A 22,500-nucleotide genomic window follows, 5' to 3' on the forward strand; every position below is an offset into this window, starting at 1 on the left:
ATGTCCGCCATCACGTTAAAACAGAGGATTGGTGGCATTTTCAGTTCATTGCTTGCTTCCACACGCCTTCCCCCTCCTTGTCTCTTTCACGACTATAGTTAATGCATTAGAACGATTGTCAACTTGCCGTGTTTCTAGAAACACGGCTGTTCCGGAACGGCCTTTCAAAATAAAAGCCAAAGGCCGCTGTTCGCCAGAGATGCCTTCACAATAAAACAGTAATTACCTTAACAATATATTTAACTTATATTGCGTCTTTAAATATTGATTTTAATTCATTACAGATCTAACCTGCTTGCAACACAACTTAGATAAACAATTTCAAGTGGTTAAAGGGGGTTTCCTGTCTGGCTCATTTGATTTAGAACTGAAGTAAGGGAGAATAGTGTTTTATGAGTCATTCCTCATGGTTTATAAAGATAAATCATCAGTTTGTCTGGACTTTGATATAGAGATAGGATCATGGTGGAGAAGGAAGACCTTTTTTGGTTTCAAATTAAAGAAGAGTTTAAGGATGAAGTAAGCAGGACTTCAACTGGCCAAAAGAGATTTTAAAGTTTAATATTCTTGGTTAGCAAACAAGACATCTGATTATTATGTCACACATGATAATCTTGTTATGGAAACTAGCTTAAAATATTGGAGAAAATATGTAGATGTTCTTTCGTGGTGTGTGGAATATGTGATGCTGGAAACATGTACGTTTTTCAATGTATAGGAGAAAATGGTTTCCTGAAAGAGTTATGTTGGGTAAATATGTAGCAATGGATGAAACAATTTTTGGAGTGAGTTTTTGTAATATCATTTGTAGACATCAATTAGGTTGTTTAGATGGCATTTAACAATTAAGACAGATAGTATGATTACAAAGAGTCAGAGTGGAAAGGGTTGGATTTATTTAACCTCAGTGTGCTAGATTTTTTATAGGTAATGCGTCCCGAGACCTGGACTCCCCCTCTGAGTTAGAAAAGGCTACGATCCCGACCCTCCAAGCAGACAAAAGACCTAACCCAACAGGAGACTCCTCCTTCTCCGTCGAACAGACAGAGAACCAGAGCTGAAACAACAACAACAAGACTGCAGCCAGAACTATCTCCACCTGTGGCATCCAGAACCAAACAGCATGCTGACGGGCAGAAATCTACGCTCATCAGTCCCTCAGACGGGACCATGAAGTTCCAAGCTGAGCACAAGAGCAAAGTGTGGGACATGAGAGCAGAATCCGCCCTCCATAAAAACAGCAGGGAGACTGTAAAGGCAAAGCAGTGCAAGAACATTAGCATGATGGGGCATGCAGATGTAACTGGGCCAATGGCTGACAGCGGATGAAGTTACAGCTGATGGACTGAAGAGAACACAGAATCAGAGGAGTTGGCATGGTCGATTAGAAGTGAGGAGGCCGGGGTCACGGCTTGAGAAAACCAGAGGAGGAGAAAAGGAAAACGGGAATGAGTGAGTTTACACATAAACACACTTATTCACAAAACGCACATTTAAAGCATAAATACGTAAAGACAGGAAGATTTATTAAATTAAATATAGCAGTAAACTATTAGAGTAAAATGAGAACACACTGAGGGTTCAGAGTACAACCATATTCTTCAATCTTTTCATCAGGTTAACAAAATATTCTTTGACATTTTTTATTCACGTGTGAATAAAGTAGTGGGATAGTTTTAGGAACCACTCTATAAGACAAATCTTTATCTGTATGGATAATGTTAAAGGGAGAGCTGGTGCCAAGCCAGATATCGTATTCCAATCTAAATAATTGATTTCACCATTGTAGCATAGTTATTACCATAGGAAATATGAAATGACTTCTGTTTTTAAATCCTTGATAAAGGAGGGAGTAATGGTTGCATGTTCGGACATCCAGGGTTCCACACACTGCTAAAGAGTTTAACATTGGTTTTTAGGTGGACCAGAATTGAAGACGTGTGGTTGTTATACCATTGTTATCGTGAACAAAACATAAATAAGGACATAGTATCTGCTTGAAGATGAATGGATTTCATATCCTAGAGGGGATTAGTTATTGTGAAGACTCCACAAGGTATCTACTAATGTATTGTAAAGAACTTGAATTGACTTGATAAATAAGTGAAGATAAGAAGATGTATGGACCATAAATTAGTCAAGTGGTAAATAAAAATAGCGGAAAAGAGGGGAACTATTAAAGGGAAGTGGAAAATCAGTCTAATACACACTAAAAAAAAAAAAAAGGGGGGGGGGCATGAAGGAAGTATGCACTGGACTTTTTATTCGTGTTTGAATTTGGTAGTGTTTTAATTTGTTACAGTATTGATCAGTTCAAAGGGAGAGTTTTAGTAACAGCTCTATAAGATCAGATACATATTTATTTATATAGGTCATGTTGAAGGGAAAGCTGGTTCTAAACAAAATATAGTATTTCAATTTGAGGTACTGGTTTCATGTTCAGACACCCAGAGTTCCACGCATTGTTAAAGAGGGTAACATTGTTCTTTAAGTGCACCAGAATTGAAGATAAATTGATAGAATGAGTTATGGAATAAATAGCAGATCTTTACAGATCCTAGTAATGTTTTGACACAAGATAGTGATGTACACATGTTTCTGAAATAGATCTATTAGTCATTTTAATACTAATTAGGTGTAAATGAATTGCAGTAATAGTAATAGTACAATAAGGAAGTGACATTTTTTTGGCTAGACACTTTTCAGGGAATGTGGGAAACAGCAAGGAGGGGTTGGAGATATCTTGAACATTATAGTTGTAATTGTGAATTAATAAATGATGGCGCTCCATATATACAGATTTGTATAGACGGAGGATGCTGGCCTGTGCTGGAACATCATAGTCTCTGCAGAGCACGACACATGGCCAAAAAGACTGAGACCAACTGACCGACAGGGTAACTTGGGAAGGCACTGTCAATGACTGACTCTGCGGTGAACCTGACCAAACCTGACTTTACAACCTGACAGTGTGAGTGTTAGTGTGTGTATGTCTGCACCTGATCAGTGCAACTGCATGATTTAAAACGATGACTAATCAAGCATGTTTTGGACTAACACATTATTTTTGGGTGATAATAATGTGTGAAATGAGAGGTTTCCTAACATTGCACAAAAGGGGAAACCGTATCTAATCTGCTTCATGATGTTTCACTCCCACAGGAGGTGGCGGTTTGAAGAATGTGAAACTCAAACTATGACATTTGGAATTCTGTTTCTTTTAGGACTGAATGATGGAGAGAAACACTCTCAAGTGTTTACTGGGAAAAATGTTTGGTATTGTCTTATAATCCATTATGACCTGAAGGTTTTCTTCCCATACAGGTTTTTGTTTACACATGAGAATGTGTAAAAAAGGGGGAGTGTAAACTTTACAATGTACATTTTTCATTTAGGGACTGAAAGGAACCGGCTGGCACAACTCGATTGTTCAATCTGACCATTGATTGACAGTTTTAGAATTGACCTGCTCCATATTTGGGGATAACACACTGTTTGATGAATGTTGACATGTCTCTAATATTGATTGAGTTATAGCAGGTAACACAGATAGAGAATCAGTGGCCAAGGGGCTGCTGAGAGAGATGTAAGTCCAGAATGGAATGCTGGAGAGGCTGACCGGTGAGTAATGTTTCAACAGACAACATCATGTAACTAGCCTGGAAAAGAAGTAAAAGCCATAGACTTTATTGTTTAGGTCATTATGGGGATATACATTTCATCTACATTTGTAATAGAAAGACATTTGATGACAGTTTGTTGGAATTTTGTATTCATTTTTTAGTAGGATAATATCTAAGAACTGACGGGTAGAAGCAGTATCACCAGGAAGCCATTCACTTTGTTAGTATTGTGATTTTGGTTGTTTTTGAATCCATAAGATTAGTGTGTTTCTTTACCAGAAACATTAGCAGTTCAAATCATATTTTAGATTTTTAATGGGATCTCAGGGATTTCATTTAAATAAATACAGATGCTTGTCAGAAATTCAGAGCTATTGAAATATGTTATTTAGTTTACCTAAAGATGTTGGGGTTCTTATTTAGTGGGCACAGTCCAAGATTCTGAAGCAGCACAATTAATTTAGAAAACCTGTGCACACACGTCTGTTGTTTTAAGACACCCCACCAACAGGCTCCAAGTTGCCACGCACTGGTGGGTCAAACAGCCGAGGGCCCCAGAGCCCGGAGCGTAGGCTTGAGGGATTTGTATCAGATTTCTCCACACAGGTTGTGGATGCCAAAAGGGGGACCCGAGACGCAGGAGGCTGACTGTCAACCCCAGGCTCTCCGGCCCCGACCGAGTGACCCAGAGGACATCCCATGCCGTCCGCCTACAAGGAAAGGGGGACAACTGGTACCACTGTGCGGAGCCAGTGTGCGGCGGGGGAAAACACCTGCGAGGACCCTAGACGACATCAGGACGGATCGGGCTCTCATCATGGAGGTCGACTCGGATGCTGTCATCATCGGACCGGAGAAGGAAGATCGGGAGGACATCTATTCAGCATCGACTCGGAAGCCGCCATCAGCAAGCCGGAGGAGAAGGAAGACATCTCTCTAGCCCAGAAGCCGCCGTCAGCGGATCACAGGGGACTCCACTCTCCGCTGAAACAGGAGTGTGGGTTAAGTGCAACAAGACGGTGTATGGAGCCAGCCAGGCCTGCCAAGCTATGGGCAGCCTCTACCATGACAGCTGCTTCACCTGCAGCGCCTGTAGTCGAAGGCTGAGAGGGAAGGCGTTCTACTATGACGCAGGAAGGGTTTTCTGTGAAGAGGACTTTCTGTACTCTGGGTTCCAGCAGTCTGCAGACAAGTGCAACGCAGGTGGACATCTAATCATGGACATGCAGGCCGGCAGGCCCTGGGGAAGTCTTACCGCCCCGGTTGCTTCCGCTGCGTCATCTGCAACGAGAGCCTGGACGGAGTGCCCTTCACTGTGGACACTGAGAATAAAAAGTATGGAGACTCAGCAGACAAGGATGCAGTTTTTTGCAAGTGCCTTGTGTAAATTGCACTCTCTTTTTTAAGAGTGCAAAAGAGGGAATTGTAAGGAAATATTTGTATGTATTCATGCAAACTGTGAAGGGCTGTTAAGGATTTTATTGCTGTGGGGGAGCTGGAACAAGACCCCGCTGTGGTCTCTGGAATGTGATGGGGGGGATGTGTGGATGCTGCAGAGGCTGCAGAAATAGGAGACAGTGAGGGTCAGAGGTGTTTGTTTGAGATGACTGGACCAGTTGTCCTTAAACTCCACCCCCTCCTGTATCATTTGGTATGAAAGCCTATCCGGCTTGCTGTTCTCTCTCTCTCTCTCTCTCTCCTCGCGTCGCTCGGACTGGAAGGTTGTGGCGGCCTGTGGGCAGGAGCCAGGAGTAGGCCAAACTCCTGACATTGCACATATGATACGATATGGTTGTGTATGGTAATGTATTTGATTGTATTGCATTGTATATTACCATTAAAGTGGATTATTGTTAAACGGTTACTTGTATGCTCTGGGTTTCCTTCATGTAAGATAACGGCTTGTGTAGGGACGCGAGGAGATTTAAGAAAGCGGACGAGTTGTCCACTAAATCTCCTAACACTATGTGTCATTCAACGGTAATTTATGAATGGTCCCTTAGGGAAACCCTGTGGTTGAGCCAACAAAGGGCACGTCACGGATGACCTTTCACTTGATGATGTTAAATAACTGTCCACAGGTGAATGTATTTATGGCTAATATGTCATCTTGACAAGGCAGGCAACCAAAAAAAGATCATTTAGGACATCAAGGGGCAAAGGGACAGGATTTCAATGCCATCTGGAGATTGACAGCCGTTTCCTCTGAATCTTATATAGAGAGTTAATTTAGGTGCCACCTTATTCATCCTTTTATTGTGCCACCTTCACAACCATGCCTTTATCTGACTCTCCCCCAAGAGCCGTGATACAATCGGTGGGCCTGGACAACTCCCTGAGCATTTAGCCCTGACAGCTGACAGGAGCTGGTTCCTATACACGGCCTTGATGAATGTAATGAGAGACTCAGGTGTGACCAGGGGCGGACTGGGGGGAAACAGTGGCCCAGGGATGAATTGACAGACAGGCCCACTTAATGCGCGGCATGTATCGGCCGGCCGGCGACGAAAGTATGTTACTTAACAAAAAACCCTATGCATGTTATTTTGGACCATTACTCAAAATAGTTACAGCATATATTTAGTGATTTTAATGTTAACAGATCATTGATGCAATAACATTTTGACCCAATTTGTCTGACTTGACACATGGAATAAAACATGGGCGTAGGAAGCATCCTCAATGTGGATGAGACAATTTAACAGGGGGTGTGGGTCTCCTCTAGGGGGGTCCAGGGGCAAGCTGGGGGAGTGCATCTAACGAAGAGATAGGATGTTGTGCTCCCTATCTCTGTTTCTTATCCTATATCTAATAGAACTGCTCGGGTCTTGATAGATTGAGTGGGGAAGTTCATGAGATCTTTCTAGAGGGTTATCAAGAATAACTTTTATCCAATGACCTGTTCCCTCTCTGTCTGTGTATTCTCTTGTTCCGATTAACCCAGCCAAATCTTTTTTCTTGTTTTGTATCTATATCTACGCCGGGATCCGGAGTCGAGGCGGATCCTCTTGCTGTAGTCCTGTGTCTTGGATCCTCTATCCTGAGTTCTGGATTAAATCGTGGACTTCGGGTCGTGGCTGAACCTGTCTCTGCGGTCCTGCCTTGGGTCTCGTCATGCTGCTTCCCTGATGGCTTCCACAGGGTTGTAGCTGACATGCTCGTGGATTCATCTTCTTATTACAGACACATGCATTTCCTAACATTCGGTCTATATGCTGTAAAATGTATTATCTCTTCGATTTACACACGGCATCTATTGCACGTCTGTCCGTCCTGGGAGAGGGATCCATCCTCTGTTGCTCTCCCTGAGGTTTCTCCCATGTTCCCCTTAAACTGTGGGTTTTCTCTGGAAGTTTTTATTTGTACGATGTGAGGGTCTAAGGACAGAGGGTCTAAGGACAGAGGGTGTCGTTTTTCTCATACTGATATTCTGTACAATCTGTGCTGTTGTATTTGCTGTAAAGTGTCTCTACTGTAGGCTATTTTTATTATATGTACAGCACTTTGGCTCGACCAAAAATAGTTTATAAATGTGTTATATAAATATAACTTGATTTGATTGAAGCTCCCCCGGGAAGATTTTTTTTAAAATGTTGAAGTTAAATGCATCAATCTGGTGCACTTTGAGAGCAAAATTAGGGACTAAATCTATGGCAGTCAGTAGGGGCTTGGACTGTGAGCCGTAGGGTCGCCGGTTCAAGTCCCCGACCAGACCTACATTTGGAGTGTGGACTTCTACTTGGAGAGGTCCCAGTTCACCTCCTGCCCTGCCGTGGCGCCCTTGAGCAAGGCACTGGACATCCCCCTTCCCCCCTCACTCCCATTGCTCCCTGGGCCCCTGTACAATAGCTGCCCACTGCTCCTAGTACTAGACTCCTACTAGGATGGGTTAAAAGCAGAGAACACATTTCACTGTGTGTGCTGTGTGCTCTGCATGTGTGACCATTAAAGAGGGTTTCATCCCTCCCAATTCTTCTTCTTCTTCTTCTTCTTCTTCTTCTTCTTCTTCTTCTTCTTCTTCTTCTTCTTCTTCTTCTACACCCATATAAAACAGAACTGTAAACAGATTTACTTTTTCTTTCAACATTTATTTGAACAGCAAGTGGAGGCAAAAGTGACTGCACCCAAAACAATAAACCTGCTAGCTAACTAGCCTAAACTCAGTAACAGAATGTGGGCAACACGGTCTTCTCTACAGCCGCGCGACCTCTGAGTCCGACGTCACTTCCCACTTTTCTATCCTACGGGTACAGCCGTACAGCCACTCCCCCTGAACCCCGTGTACAATTGAAACTGATAGATAGAACAAAGGTGGCCTATTAAAACGGCTGGGCTGGGCTCAGACCCGGCGGCAGACATACGTCTCTGGGCGGGCATTTGATGTACCAGGGCGGGCCCACCCCGAAACGTACATTTCCCGGGAAAACTGAATTGTGAAAGAGCTGACATGCTGAAAACCCAACGCCTGCAGGGGGGTCTGGGGAGATTCTCCCCCAGGAGATTTTTTGAAATATTAACATAAAATACACATTCTGGTACTCTCTTGAGAAGAAAAATAAATAAATCTATTACGACACAACATATTTAAGAAAAATGAATGCCATTTCAGTTTTTTGTTACTTTGTTCTGAAAGCTGAACCTGCTGCTCCTCACAGAGAGAAGAGGGAAGAGGCTGTGAATTACTTTACATTGTGGATAAGGGTGGATTGCCCCCATTGTTCTGTGTGTCAAAATGAAAGACAGCCCACACATCAATCATCAAACCGTGGGGTCTTATTTAATTACGTGTTGATTTCTATCAACACGTAATGTTGTATCGATGAATATAGAGATGTACTGCAACTACAGCAAAAATATTCTCCGTCGGGACTTCCTGCAACAACACCACGTCGTTATCTTGATTCTGATTGGCCAGAAGACATTATCAAAGATGTTCTATTGAGAAGATGATCACTACGTGACAAACGTTTTCAAACCGTTTCTAGTCTTCGGTATTTCCAGACAAGTGACTGCTGAAATCAATCTTACTAACTGCTGTCTGTGCAATTTACTCCGCGCGAGTTGGCGGACTTTATTTAACTTACTTTAAAATCTGGGCCGGAACACTTACAAATGTGGGCCGGTAGAATTTGCAATAAAACAGGACAAAAAAAAGAATCTTTTTTTTTTGTGGCCCTCCGGCCCACACACAGCACCGGCCCACCCGGTATTCCCAATGGCCAGTCCACCCCTGGGTGTGACTGCAGGTTTGTCTGACTGTTGTGTTTAAATGGGCAGCAGTAAAAACAATCTGTTACTTCAAGAGCAGTGGGCAAAAATGATTCTTTCAATAATAATACCAGACACCTGCATCAGTAAATTAAACACATTTCACTTCCCTTTTCCACCCTACAACGTGAAGCAACATTTCTCTGTAATAATTCCAGGTTGAATACCAAGAAATCCTGTGAGCACATTATGTCAACACAATACTAGCTTTATATATCACTGTTTTATGGTCGTTCCTTGCCTTAAAACATCACCTCCAAACACATCAAAGACACTGCCAATTTATTAGGTGACAGAGCACTAAAAACAACTGCTAATTTACTCACTTTTGTTTTTTCACACTTCCCAAAGGAAATAGCAAAAACGCATTAAAACAAGTTGGATGTTGTCAGAAGCTGCCAGTTACTGCCTCTTGAGCCCAGAGACAAACACATTAATGAGACATCTACATCTACGAACCTTGTTTATCAGAGTTATGTTTGACACAACTTCTGGGTAGGATTTACTTTGACAGCAAAGTATTTCTCTTGATCTTCCAGCTATAAGTTTGACCTAATATCTCGAGTGGAGTTTTTTCCTTCTTTGAAAAGACGCCTGTATTAACCTAATTAAAAATCACATTGGTCCATGCATTTGTTCCCCATTTTAACATTTAAAAATGTGAGCTTTAAAAAGCAAGGGCATATTTAAGGTTTTCATGCAGTTCAGGTGAGGTTATTATCTTGTAGCCAAGGGAGCTTATTGTCTCAAGGCACTTTGTGTGTTGCCTTGGGAGCAAATCAGCACAGAAGCCCGAAGAGGCTACTGACCGTTTACAGTGTGTTGCAGGTTGTCAGTTGTTGTCTTCAGGTGATGGACGGCAAATCATTGACAATTCCCAAAACATTTGAGATGTGACTTCTTAGACCTTGCAAAATAAACTGCAATGAAGTATCTATTCACAAATACTTGTTTGTGCTTGCATACACACCCACAACTCACAGTTTTAGAGACACAGGAACACTTACCGCTCACCACACACCCTCCTGCCGTGACATTTGAAGGACAGGGGGCCTGCAGGGAGGGAGTTCTGGTTTTGAGAGGTCAGATGAGGTGGAGGGCTGGTTGGTTGTGGGTGTGAGGTAAACAACACCTCGGAGTTCAGCGTGCATGTATAATGTGCTCTCTTGCGCCGGCGGCTCTGCTGGGGAGGCTGCTGATGACAAGCTGTCTGGAGAAGTCTCCCGCTCCGGCAGCATCTCTACCTCAGTCTCTCACACTGTCTGTTGTCCAGCTGTCAACTCGCTAAACTTCCTGCTTTTGTGTCCCTGTCTTTCCTTTCCCTGCCTCATACAGTCATGACTCTCTTTGTATCAGATACGTATTAACACAACACGTTTAATGATATAGAATCAGCTGTTTCTGACTTACCATGAACGTAATTTGAAATATTAATCGTGTGAATGTGTTGGAACAAAACTTTTTTTTTTACCATTTGATATTTTGTTGTGGATTTATAGCAGCAGTCAAAAAACACCGGGGCATTCCCTTTAACTTTGTACAATTTTATGAAATGCATACTAATGATATAATCAGGGTCACTGGCAGCAATGCACACATGCAGATCAAAAATACAAAGATATGTACAAATGTGAATTGTACACTCTTAAGGTGTGTTCAGACGGAAGGCGGAGCAAATTTCAGAGGCGGCGTGATTGCATACAAATTCAATGGACAAGGTAGTTTACTCAAGGCAGCGTGAACTGAAGCAACAACACGTCCACACAGGTTGAAAATGCCGCAGAAAGTGTGTGCTTAAACCCGAGCTATTGCACTCCACTTTATGAACATACAGAGACAAAGAGAGTCCGGAGGAAAGAACAGAAACAGCTTGAGATCAAGTTTCCAAACCAATCCGATTCAGAGCTGGAGCACACACCTACTGTACAAAGGCACACTCTGCTCACACGCACTGTTAGGTAGTTTCAGCTAACATCTGGACTCTGGGTGCGTTGGCTGTTAGGCGTGGTTAAACACTCCAGCAGTAACATTTGTGCGAATAAAGCGAGTTGAACATTTTCTCCGATTTCAGTCTGAGCACACCTTCACAGCTATCGTTAAAAATGTACCAGTGTTTTTTCCCCCCCGACCTGAGTTCAATAACCTCAATTGTTCATGTCGTCCAATTGTAGCCCATCTCACTACTGATTGGTCTTCGAGAGGGCAGAGGTGCTATCTGATTGGTTGTTGTTTCAGACAAGTAGATGCAAAAACAGACAGTAATGAATACTGTTGTGTTCTGAGGAGATAAAAATCACATTGACATCATTTACTCAGGGCATACACATAGAACATTTATTGCTGCGTAATCAGGCTTTAACCTCTGATGTCATATGACATGAGGATTTGTTAGGATATAGATTTGAAGCTAAAACAGCCCTTGGTTGCTTCGTGTTTTTCCCTCATCAAAACTTTAATCTCAGGGATTCTCACTGACAAACGGGAGACTTCAGGAAAAGGCAACTCTTCACCCAAAGTCATAAACGCACACACGCACGCACGCGCGCGCGCGCGCGCACGCACGCACGCACACACACACACACACACACACACACACACACACACACACACACACACACACACACACACACACACACACACACACACACACACACACACACACACACACACATCAAAGTGATTTTGCATGGTACAAAAGGTCAATCCCTCAGATTTTCTCACATCACCTAATTCTTTTTTGAGAAATTTAAAAAAGTAAGGTAATGATCAAAACACTGGGGATACAACAGTCTACCTCTAAATATCAGGCTAAAATATGAGCATGTCCTTTTGGGATGGAGCGAGAAGCAAAATAAGCTTGCATTAAAAGATGCAATGTTTTGTTCATTATTACAGTGTCAGTTTTTGATAACAAACACATGGTGTGTGTAAGGGTTGCTACAACATACTGTATGTGTGAGGAGATGGGGAAGAGAAGATGAGTGCATCAGGGTCATTTCAAGAAAAAGCATACTGTATTGCAATCCCAGAACCATGCTTAAAGAACACTAATGTGTCCATAATTGATATGTTGTGGAGTAACTCTCAAATTAAAGCTTTCATAGAGATGGTTCCCGCTATTCAAGGTTTCTTTTTCTTTTAGCATAGGAGGCTAAAAGCAAACAAAGTTCCCTGTGTGCAGCAAGGAATGTCTGTGAGCTAGAACGATCCTCATGTGCTGAGTGAATATGGCTGTTCGCATCTCTGGTCGTCCCCTGGGACTCCAACGTCTGAGAAAAAAAATCCATGAGGAACCAGTGTCCCCAAAGAGAAATGTGCTGGAGGGAACAATCTCTTCAGCGCACAAAGTTCATTTGACATTTTTTGCTTCGTTGTTTTATACACCGTCCACACTTTAAAAAATGTTATAAAACTGGAAGCCACTGGCAGACAAAAAGTCCTAGACAACAAGTTAAAGAGATCGTATGGGTTAAATGAAATAGGGATTAAGTAACGGCAACACTTGCACGTGCCTATTCTCTTTTTCTACAAAAATAGTGGAATATAAATCACATGGTTATCACCCAACACTGACATCTTGATACACTTCTGTATATAGGTAAAAATCTTGGTTAAATGCAATTCCCTCATGCAGTCCACGTCCCTCGCAACTCTTGTGGGTTTGTCCATTCGTCTCAAATCCTTAAGCGTGGTGAGAGGAAGTGAAAAAGGAGTGTGCTTCAAGACTCACTTTATTGTCAAACTGTGAACCATGTTGGTCCACAGAAGGCTGCCCCATGCACACGTTATTGTTTCTTCTTCTTTGTTTGTAAAGCTCCATCCAACCTGGCTCTCATTCAGACTCATGTCTTCCTGTTTGAGTGAGTGATATGCTGGAGATAGAGAGAACAAATAACTCATTTCACGAATAGCTCCATGCACGGTCATACCTCCGCAATCTGTCCATTTATTTTCATTTCCCGCTGCCACTCAAGTTAACAGAGGCACAAAGCTTTGATCAGTCGATGCCCATCTCCTGTTTCAAAAATACAGAGGTATGGTGAAGTGTTGAGAATAATCTAATTCATGCCTTGGATACCTGAGGCAGTGCTCTCACTCACGCCATTAGCACTCACTCTTGAACTGTCCTCCACCGAGCTGAACTCAGCAGAAGGTCCAGAGAAAGTAGGACCTGTTGTTTCCGTCTGCCAGAACAGATGGACATTAGATCCGCTTGCTGCATTCCCAGCCAAACAAATGACCTGCCTTCTCCGATGCCAGCCTTCCTTCCTTCCGCCTTAAAATATTCTGCCACTTCCGAGCCTCCTCCCACTTACTTACCGCACTGCCTCTGAAACATAAACAATCCCAAACAGTCTGTGTTGGCATGGAGAGCTATTTTCAGTTTGGGTACTTCTATTTTTGCATTTTCGACCTCAGCGATCCCAAGCTGACACCAGGAAAAGAAAATTACAGTCGAGCAACTCTCTCGTTGTGTCTTCGAGTTAAAGCTCTTTCGTCTCTGCTTTTACTGACTCCCTGATACAAATGGGTCTCCTGGTCTTCCAATGTGAGCAGAACCTTCCATGTCCACCCCTTCAAGTTAAGCCCACGGGCCTTTACTTCGCCAGGCCCCTTCGTCGCCTAACCAAGACCAGTACTCTCGGTAGCACAAAATAGGACTTGGGCTTGTCACAAATGTATAGAAAGGGGTTGAGGGGGAAAGATGAGGGTTTGGTTTTGGAATACGGGACATCGTGTGTCATCAAGCCTCTCTCTCACTGATGGAAGCAGAGAGATTGAGAGGGACAGCTATGGGTTTAGATCCAAGGAATGGAGAGACAAAGAGAGAGTGCACAGTAGGTTTCATCTGTTTTCCCGACAAGGCCCTACTGTTGTTTGGCTTGAGCTCTTCACTTTGAACCCTTGCTGACCATCTACTATTTCCCCTCTTCCTTCTCCTCTTGTATCCACCAATACCCCCGTCCAAGGGTTGGCCAAAAAGCCTTGGGGGTCCATAAGCTCCAGTCCCAGAATCTCCCGGCGGCCCTCCCTGCCCCGGGACGACAGCAGCATCCCCCCTTGGTCCAGGCTGCCTGTGCTGTTGCACTTCTTCACTGCTACCCCCGGGTACACCAGGGAGCTGGGGGACAGCAGGGATGTGAGAGACAAGCTGCTCAGCGTCTCGGACAAATGTTCACTGTTGCCCGCTTGGCTGGAGCCACAGCCCCCAATGGACGACCCAATACCTATGCCCAGGTCCTCGTCTGAAGGGTCGATGGAGTCGTCCCGGGTGTAGCCCGGGCTGGTGCTCCCTCGGCCGCTGCTCTGGCTCCGCTGGTGGCCCTTGGTGGCCAGGAGGGTGAGGGCCGACGAGGGGGTGGGCCGCGGTCTCAGGGTCTGGACCGGGGAGGAGATGGCGGTACTGTCTTCAGGCAGCGGGAGGGGGCACACGAGTGGTAAGGGAGCTATCGGCAAAGACAACTCCAAGTTCTGTGGGGGGGAGATGCTGAAGCTCAGGCCCTCTTCCAGGGTGGTCTGGAGGCTGCCCTCAGAGCTGCCTGTAGCAAGGGACGAGTCACTGTGGGATGGGTACTGAGGACAGGAGGTGGAAAGGAGACAAAATAAAGTGAAGCACAAATGTTTAACCAGTAATACATATTATTTTAACAGAGCACACAGTAATAGTTATAAACTGACTCTTAAACCAATGCAGTTTTCATCATAATATTGGATAAAGCATCATCTGTTGTCCGGTCATTTCTCCCCCTCATCTTTTTGTTTTTGCTTCACCATTAACACCACTCTACTGTAAAGACTCAAGCCTCGACGTCGATAGAACCTCACAACTATATTCATCCTCTTTAGTGTTTTCTGACCTCCTCTCGTCTTACCTGTGTGCAGAGCATCTTGCTGTGGGCCCCTGGGGAGCGGAGTGAGGCCCAGGAGGCAGGGGAGGTCAGCCTGAGGCCCCTGGTCAGCCGTAGGCTCCTGCTGCGGGGGGGTGCTGGGATGGCTGCTACTGCGGGGTGGAAGAACTCTTCAGGCAGATGAAAGAGAGGAGACACGCCACTCGCTCCTCCTCCACCTTCTCCGTTTCTTTCCTGGTTGCTGCTTCTGGAAACGCCACCTTGGGGGGGGGGGGGGGGGGGGGGGGGGGGTCAGTTTATGTTAATCATGTCCACTGTCCTTTTGAAATCCACAGCATAAGAGTATTCGTCCCATATATCAGTCTAATCACATACCCAAGTGCCGCCTTCTGAAAGTTTTTTTTTACTGATTTTATTTGTTGAGGTTTTAATGACAAGTGGGTATCTATTATTTGTGATACTATTTGGTAAACAAAGCTCCACCACCTCCCAAAAAACTATTTTGTGTTTTTCTTTAATATTCACCAGAGAGAATCTTTGCTAAAAAGATGTCTTCCAAATGTCACTCATCACCGAAATTGGAACATATTGTAAGCTGCACAAAAACCAAGCAAGACATTTAATAGAAATGGATGTTATTTGCTGGTACAAAAGCATATTTCAATCCATTTATCATTAATAGATTCCTTTGAAAAGCAGCTTGGTAGTAGAGTAAAAATACTGAAATATTTGAATATATATTTATTAATATCTGGTTTTACTCACCAGGGCTACGGTGAGGAGTGCATGTGTGTGGTCGATGTGTTTGCATCTCCATCTCCTGTATTGCAGTCTCCACATCAATCCCAGCGATGAGGGGCCTGCAGGGCTGGCCCAGGCTCTGCACCGCCGTCTGGGTGGGGGGGCCTCCTGCATGACTCCCTCCCCCTCCAGCCTCATCAGAGCTACGGGAGTCACTGCTGCACCTTCCCTGGAAGAGAACAGATGAGCTGACATTAAAGAAAGTACTTTCCAATTCATCTGCAGGAGAGGTTAATCTAGTAGGTGTGGACTTGTACTCAATTTATTAAGAAAACACTTTGGAGATGTCGGGCTTAAAGTCATTAGCATAGCTTTAGCTCGTTTCCCTTCTGCAAAAGGACAAGACAAGTTAAGGATTAGCATTATGTTTCTGATAATTGCTCGAAGAAGCCTGACAGAAAATGTGGAATAGAAGAAAGAAGACCCTTTGGCATCTTGCCGATATCAAACATGGCCTCTTATTCACATCACCCCTCTGGTGTTTCCTGTAAGTGCCAGGGAAGCGCTGAGGACTGATTATGAGCTGAAAGAGCCTGTAATTGACATGTTAATTTTAAATAACGTGACAATTAATGTTTGGATATAAATGTGCCTGTGTGTGATGGCAGCAACAGCTGGAAGTGGAAGCAGGAGGTAGATTAGGGCAGTTCAGATTTGTAAGCTTACCTCGTACGTTTTAATTACCATCATGAAGGGACTGCAGAACCATGTGTACGTGTTCGTGCACAGGAGTGTGTGTGAGGGTACTCTTTTGTGCTCCCACTAGTGTGTCGTATCTCGGAGTTGTTCAGTCCTCGCAACTGAACAGCCCCCTTCAAGTGGACAGCCACCCACACCCACCTCAGACAACCTTTGCACACGCAATCTGTTTTACCAAACAATGTTTGACATATAAAATCCCTAACCTTAGATCCTGCCCCTTTCCCTCTTATCTATTTCCCTATCCCCCTTTCTCTAATGAGCATGGGTTCACAGCCATGCTTGGCGACTGCAGGTTTATCTGGCTATCCTCACCAAGCAGCATTACCCCATTACAGCGGAGGATATCTAGGAAGGACGGACGATAAGGAAAAGAGATAGAGGGGCTAGAGGGAGGTGCAGAGAAGGTGTGCAATTACCAGAGGGGCAACGCTGGGAGAGTAGAAGCATGCACGATAAAGTGGACATGGGGAGAAGGTGTAAGAGATGGAGGCAAGAGAGCCACCCAGGACAGCCAGTAGGGAGAGCCTCGTTTTATTCATGAGCCTGTGGATTCTTCAAAGACAGGGTAGTAACCACTGACACACAGAGAGAGAGAGATGAAGGGGCCTCTGGAACCAAAGGGTTGGACTGTCACAGGAGCGTCTAGCTAGCCAAAGGTTTTATTATGGTCATTTGTTTTGTGCTTCCTTGATTAAATATAACAAATGATCGGATAGAAAATATTATTGTTTGTGTTCCCCCTTTGGGAGCAATAGGACAAAGTACCCTGTCAAGTACAGACTAGTGGGCATACTATAAGTGAAATGAGGATGCATTATTATGAGTGGTTACTGCAGCTTTTTCTTGATCTAAAACTTTATTTTTATTTTTTAACACAAAAACACTTTCTGAGAAGATCTGACAAGCAGGTGCAGCCCAACGAAATGAACCAGGTGCTGACATTAAAGCAGATGTTCAGTCCCTGGCTCTATAGGTCACATCGTCACTAATCACTCCCTGCGAGGTGTTACTGGAATGAACATCATTATAGCAGGATGAATAGCAACTACTGGGCAAGGCAATACAACTAAATCTTTATTATTACCATTGGGATCTAACAACATTTTAATTACCTTGCAATGTCTTTTTTTCATTCGTTAATGAGTCCTGGGGATATGCGTATACTGTATATAATTATTAGTACTCAGTACTTTTCAAGGCCTGAGGCACACATACGCTACAAAAGGCCCAAGGGCCATGTCAATCCGTCCTGCAATCGCCACAAAGCAAAGTGATCAATAAAACATCTTATTATGTTAATAAATCTCAAGGCGTATGAATACAATGTGTTTTTATGTTTCAATTAAAATGTCCGATGTGTTGCTCTCACTTTGTTATCTAAGGCAGTTAAGGCCGTCCCCCCTCTCCCCCCCCACTCTGCTCACACCCACCTTGCACTCGTGCGGCAGCAGCTGATAGGAGGTGTGTTCGTCCAGGCTGAGGTCATCTGGCAGGGCGGGGGACGAGGACTTGTCTGACATTTGCTCTGACTTCAGGGACGCCTGCTCAATCTCTGCCATCCTGATCTGCTGCAAAAAGGTACCTCAGTTATTCATGTCTTAAGACGGGAAGGGATGGGAAATAGGAGCAGCACACATTTGAGACTTCCTGGAATTAATAGCGCATTGTCTTATCAGTGCTAAATATATTGCATGATGTATTCTATTGTTCACAACAACCATGACTGACCTCAGTATCTTAGTTATATCTTTTTACACAGAGATATTACAACTCTAAAGGATCAGCGACACTGTTTTGAAGATGTCTCATTATTCATCTATGGTTTACATAGAGATATTCCTACGGGCCCATATGAGCTACACAGAGAACATAGGTAAAACCTCCGCCAACTTTCGATATGCTTCACCAGATGTTGACAATTCAAAGTGGCCAAAATGCCGAGGCACCTGTTTGTAAAGAGAGCAAGGTGAGAGATTTAAAAAAAATAACAACATTGCTTTGTCATCATTCATTGAGCAACATTTGTGAAGAGAGAGAGGCTGAATGAGCGGCGAGAGGCAGATATCCAAGCAGTGCGTACACAGCAGGTGTGTGTGCATGTGCATGTAGTGAGAGTGAAGAGATGTCTTTCTGGCCGTCAAGAGTGAAGTTGTAGCTGCATAATTCTACCCCTACGGCCGACTGAGTATGTTTGGGTGTACACAGGTGTACATTGAAATGAGTTTGCTGTGTGTAATGGCATTTCATAATCATTGAAATACTCTCACACACGTTCAGCAACCTTTACGAAAAAAAAAAAGTTCACACATTTCAAAACACACTGCAAACAGTGAGCTGGAGTGGACTTCAGGGTTCTGGGGGTGCTATGATGAGCTCAAGCAGTGTTTTCTTTAAAGAGACGGAGCAATAAGTAGCCAGAGAGAAGCATTAAGAAGGGTACTTAAAACGGGCCCAGTGAAATCCAATGGAGTGAGGCCCGTTAGCGATGAATTAACACGTACCCGTAGGTGAGAAAGGAAAGGGGGTTCATAGAGAACGATTCATGGCTGATATGCACCAGTAAATTACCATTGCCCAAAGGGGGGGGGGAGAAAGAGATAGAGAAAGAGAGAGAGGTGGAATGAGACAAGGAAGCAAAGCAGAGGTAATGCAACTCATTAATTTAAAGGAGCACTTTGCACTTCTTCTGTCTTCTTTCTGCTCATCGGCCCTCTCCCTCCTGGAGCAGAGCCTTGTCTGCTGATTTACTCTGTGTGTCTCAGAGTTGGCTTGTGAATGGCTTGAAAAAGGTCCGTGGGAATCATTGGTTAGTACATTTATTTTGGAAGTTAATGGAAACTACTTCTCGTGCTCTTGACTGTGCCTCGGGGGACAATGAAAAAAGGCACAATGAATACAGGGGGAGTCGCTACACAGTTGCTTCCAGGGTAAGTGCAGAGATATTAAAGGCTTCACTAAGGGACTCAGGCAAGAGCCGGTTGAAAATATCCATTGCAGCCTGAGAGTGAAAAAGGAAAAGCATTGTTTTTTTTCATCAATGCCACTGGGAGGCAATGATACTAGAAGATAGAGTGAGTTGGCAAAAATAATAAGCTTGACTGATATCTCGGGGCCTGAGGGTCACATTGACTGAGCAGTCACATTATCATTTTCTACAACATACAGAAGCAAAAACAAGCACAGCTCCACATCGTCCTGTTTGCTGTCTATAACTTTCAGGTCGACCTCAAGACCACTGCTGACCACTTGAACATAGCTGATTTAAATGATTTGGTAATATGTATTCCATAGTTGCTTTTAAGTAATATACATGTATGTTACACACTACACAACATCTCCACAGCAAAACAAACTCCAGTATATTCTGCAAATCATTTCTTCTCATTCCTTTAACCTGCCAATACGACTGTGCACCCCAGTTCTCTCATTACGGGATATCTTTTGCCTGACCAATGCAGGCTCTGCTGATGTCAATACATATGTTTTAGCTTCCTAAAATCTGAAGCCGCCTTCCATGACGGCACTCAGAGAAAGCATGGTTACTGCTAATGTATGATGGCTACTGAACAAAAGGAAACAGCCTTCAGTAATCCATTGAACTGTTCGCTGAACACTAAGATCAGTCAGTCCGTCTCTCTTAATTAGGCAGCTACTTTATGAATATTCCCCCTGACGCACACTTTGCACCCTGGTGTCCTGCTGTGTCTGCCTGTCCGCTTAATATCAAACACATTGTACACAACACAGAAGTGAAAGAACATCCGTCTAAAAAATTACACACCCCCACACAGGATCTATCTCCCACACATAAATGAACAGCATGCTCGTTTGATGGTTAAGTGCATGGGAGATGATAGGATAACAGTACAGGGTCAGATACAGCAGAGAGAAACAAAGGGAAAGCCAGAGGGCGAAGGGACTCGTGGAAAGAGGAAGCATGTAAAGGAGGTAGGACAGACTGATAGTTTGACAGCATCTGCAGACAGGCAGAAAGCAGCCTGACAGGTGAGGAGGTATGGAGCCCAGTTGTTGCTCCTTCTGAGCTGACCCGCTGCACTTTGTCATTCTGATGATGGACAACAATGGCACAGGATAGAAAGTTCAACAGTGTGGTTTATATACAGCATTTCCTGCTTACACAATACCCCGAAATACAAGCACGAGTGGAGTTGAGTGTTAGTGCGTGCATGCATGCAAATCAGGGACGGCTGCATGTGTGCTAGCATTAGCATGCAACGGGCCTCATTAATCCACATGTCCTCACATATGGAGAGTTGATACACAATATGATGAATTTATACTGAGTTATACTGTGAAATAATAACACATACAGTAGTTGATACCCTTTACAGTTGATTCACTTGTCATACAATCTGCATTGTGTAATGAATGAAGCCCTTTGTGAGTATGTTAGTGGAAGTACAAGCAGATGCATGTTTCTGAGAGTGTCCCTGCATGCATGTAATCTGCAACAAAACGTCATGGTTGTGTTAGTCTTGTATGTGAGTCAGTTTGTGTATTCAGGTTTAGGCAGAAATTGGTTTTTCACAACACACACTGGTAAAAACATCCTGTGTGTGCATGTATGTGTACTGGCGTCTATTGTATATTTTGACATACAGTATGTGTCTACTTTATTTTCATCCAACACCTGGGGTTATGTTTACCAAACATCTCAGAAGACAGAATCGGGCTTAATGGACCAACACCTCCAGAATGATCCATACTCAGTCCCACTTTCAGGCAAAGCGGTAAAAGCATTTTGAAAATCAAGTTTTTCACCATTTTCTATGATTGCTCCATCTTCAAATCTGTGTCAAGAACATTTTTAAATGTAAATGTATTTGACAGCAAGAATCTGATTTGTGTGCCTCACATCTGTGACAGCACTAATGTATTTTTCGGAGCTTCAAAGCTGACCCGGTTCTTTTCCACCGCTGAACATTCGAATAAAACCAGACTTAATTATCCTGGAATATTTTGAATTATGAGCGTAGCCATTGGTAAGATGTCCTGACTGAACACGGCAACTTAACCACGTCGTTTTCCAATAGACGGTGCGTACTCTGCAATCAGTTGATATCTCCGTCTGGCTGCTTTATGGACGACTGAAAGTGCTGCCCTCTTTCTCTAACTGAGCTGTCAAGCCACAAAAACACAGCATTTTTTAAATGACATTGTTAAAGGGGTAATAAAAGCATCTAGCCACATGGTTGCTAAAATGGCCCTGACCCAACACAGGGTTTTTTTTTATTATAAAAAGGTTTCATATTCTAAGGTGGAAGTATATTTAAATGCAGCAAAGTGACTTACAGTAGAGATTCTGACATGTTTGATCAGCATTGGCCTATACACACACACACACACACACACCCACACACACACATACACACACACACACACACGGACACATACACACGGGACGCAGGCCAGTAGACCAGTATTGCACGCAGGTGCCAACAGGTGCACATGCGGACATGCGAGGACAAAGAACACGCAGGGAAATGCATGAACATCGTAAGAGTTAGAATTATGTCAGTGTGCACACGCAGGTATGCTGTTACACTTTATGAACTCACAGACAAATGCACACAGTCACACATGCATATACACACCACACGTGTAGATTTCACATTGAACAATCTCAAAGATTCCCCCAACAAAGAAAAAGAAAGCTTCTCAAATGTGTTCTCTGTGTCAGAGATCAAGTACATAAACCACAACGAATGCCTCTTGATAATCTGTCCCGCTAAACACGGCTCTCTTTTGAAAAAGACTCCTCGATAATATGAATTCAAACCATCATCAGCCAGTAACACATCATTTTACTATTAAAGCCTTCAGCGCAGCAAGTGGTGCAATTACGTTTGATATATCGCCTCAATTAGGCTGTTCAATACCTTATTGAAACAATTTAAGATGTAAGCATTTGCTTTGTGCTCTGGTTTTATTAGGTTTAAAGCAATTTAGACTGAATCCGTCAGGGTTTTTACTGTGACTTAAAGGATCCCTCCTTGCTTGAATCTCATCTGCCAGATTGTTTTTTTCTCAGAAACCAATCTGGCACAAAAGGAACTACTGACAGCAACAGGAATATACTTTAGGAGTGATTTCTGTGTTTCTTGGCCAGGCATCGTATTGTATTATTTGCATTGTGCCTGTGGCGCATTCACAACACCCAAAATAACTGTATTACCTCAGCAGATATATCCCAAAAGATACTGTGAAACAAGGTCACTCCTCTCCAATCCCCACAC

The 22,500-nt window shown here is 43.6% G+C and overlaps 1 protein-coding gene across 2 annotated transcripts in view; it reads right to left on the minus strand.

The window, feature by feature from the left end:
- Nucleotides 1-10,393: 10,393 nt before the first annotated feature.
- The window catches only part of cacna1ia (calcium voltage-gated channel subunit alpha1 Ia), a 178,742-nt gene continuing 166,635 nt past the window's right edge, over nt 10,394-22,500 (minus strand). Inside the window, exons 33-36 of one of the 2 annotated variants that reach the window (XM_034089015.2) lie at nt 17,674-17,808; nt 15,506-15,710; nt 14,765-15,000; nt 10,394-14,465 (exon numbers count right to left, since the gene is read on the minus strand). In XM_034089015.2, the coding sequence (XP_033944906.2) occupies nt 13,737-14,465; nt 14,765-15,000; nt 15,506-15,710; nt 17,674-17,808 (1,305 nt within the window). In that variant the 3' untranslated portion in view covers nt 10,394-13,736. Of the gene's footprint in view, nt 14,466-14,764; nt 15,001-15,505; nt 15,711-17,673; nt 17,812-22,500 lie in introns of both variants that reach the window. The other variant, XM_034089014.2, reaches the window with a different exon arrangement.

The sequence above is a fragment of the Pseudochaenichthys georgianus genome, chromosome 8, assembly GCF_902827115.2.
Source record: "Pseudochaenichthys georgianus chromosome 8, fPseGeo1.2, whole genome shotgun sequence".
Lineage (NCBI taxonomy): Eukaryota > Metazoa > Chordata > Actinopteri > Perciformes > Channichthyidae > Pseudochaenichthys > Pseudochaenichthys georgianus.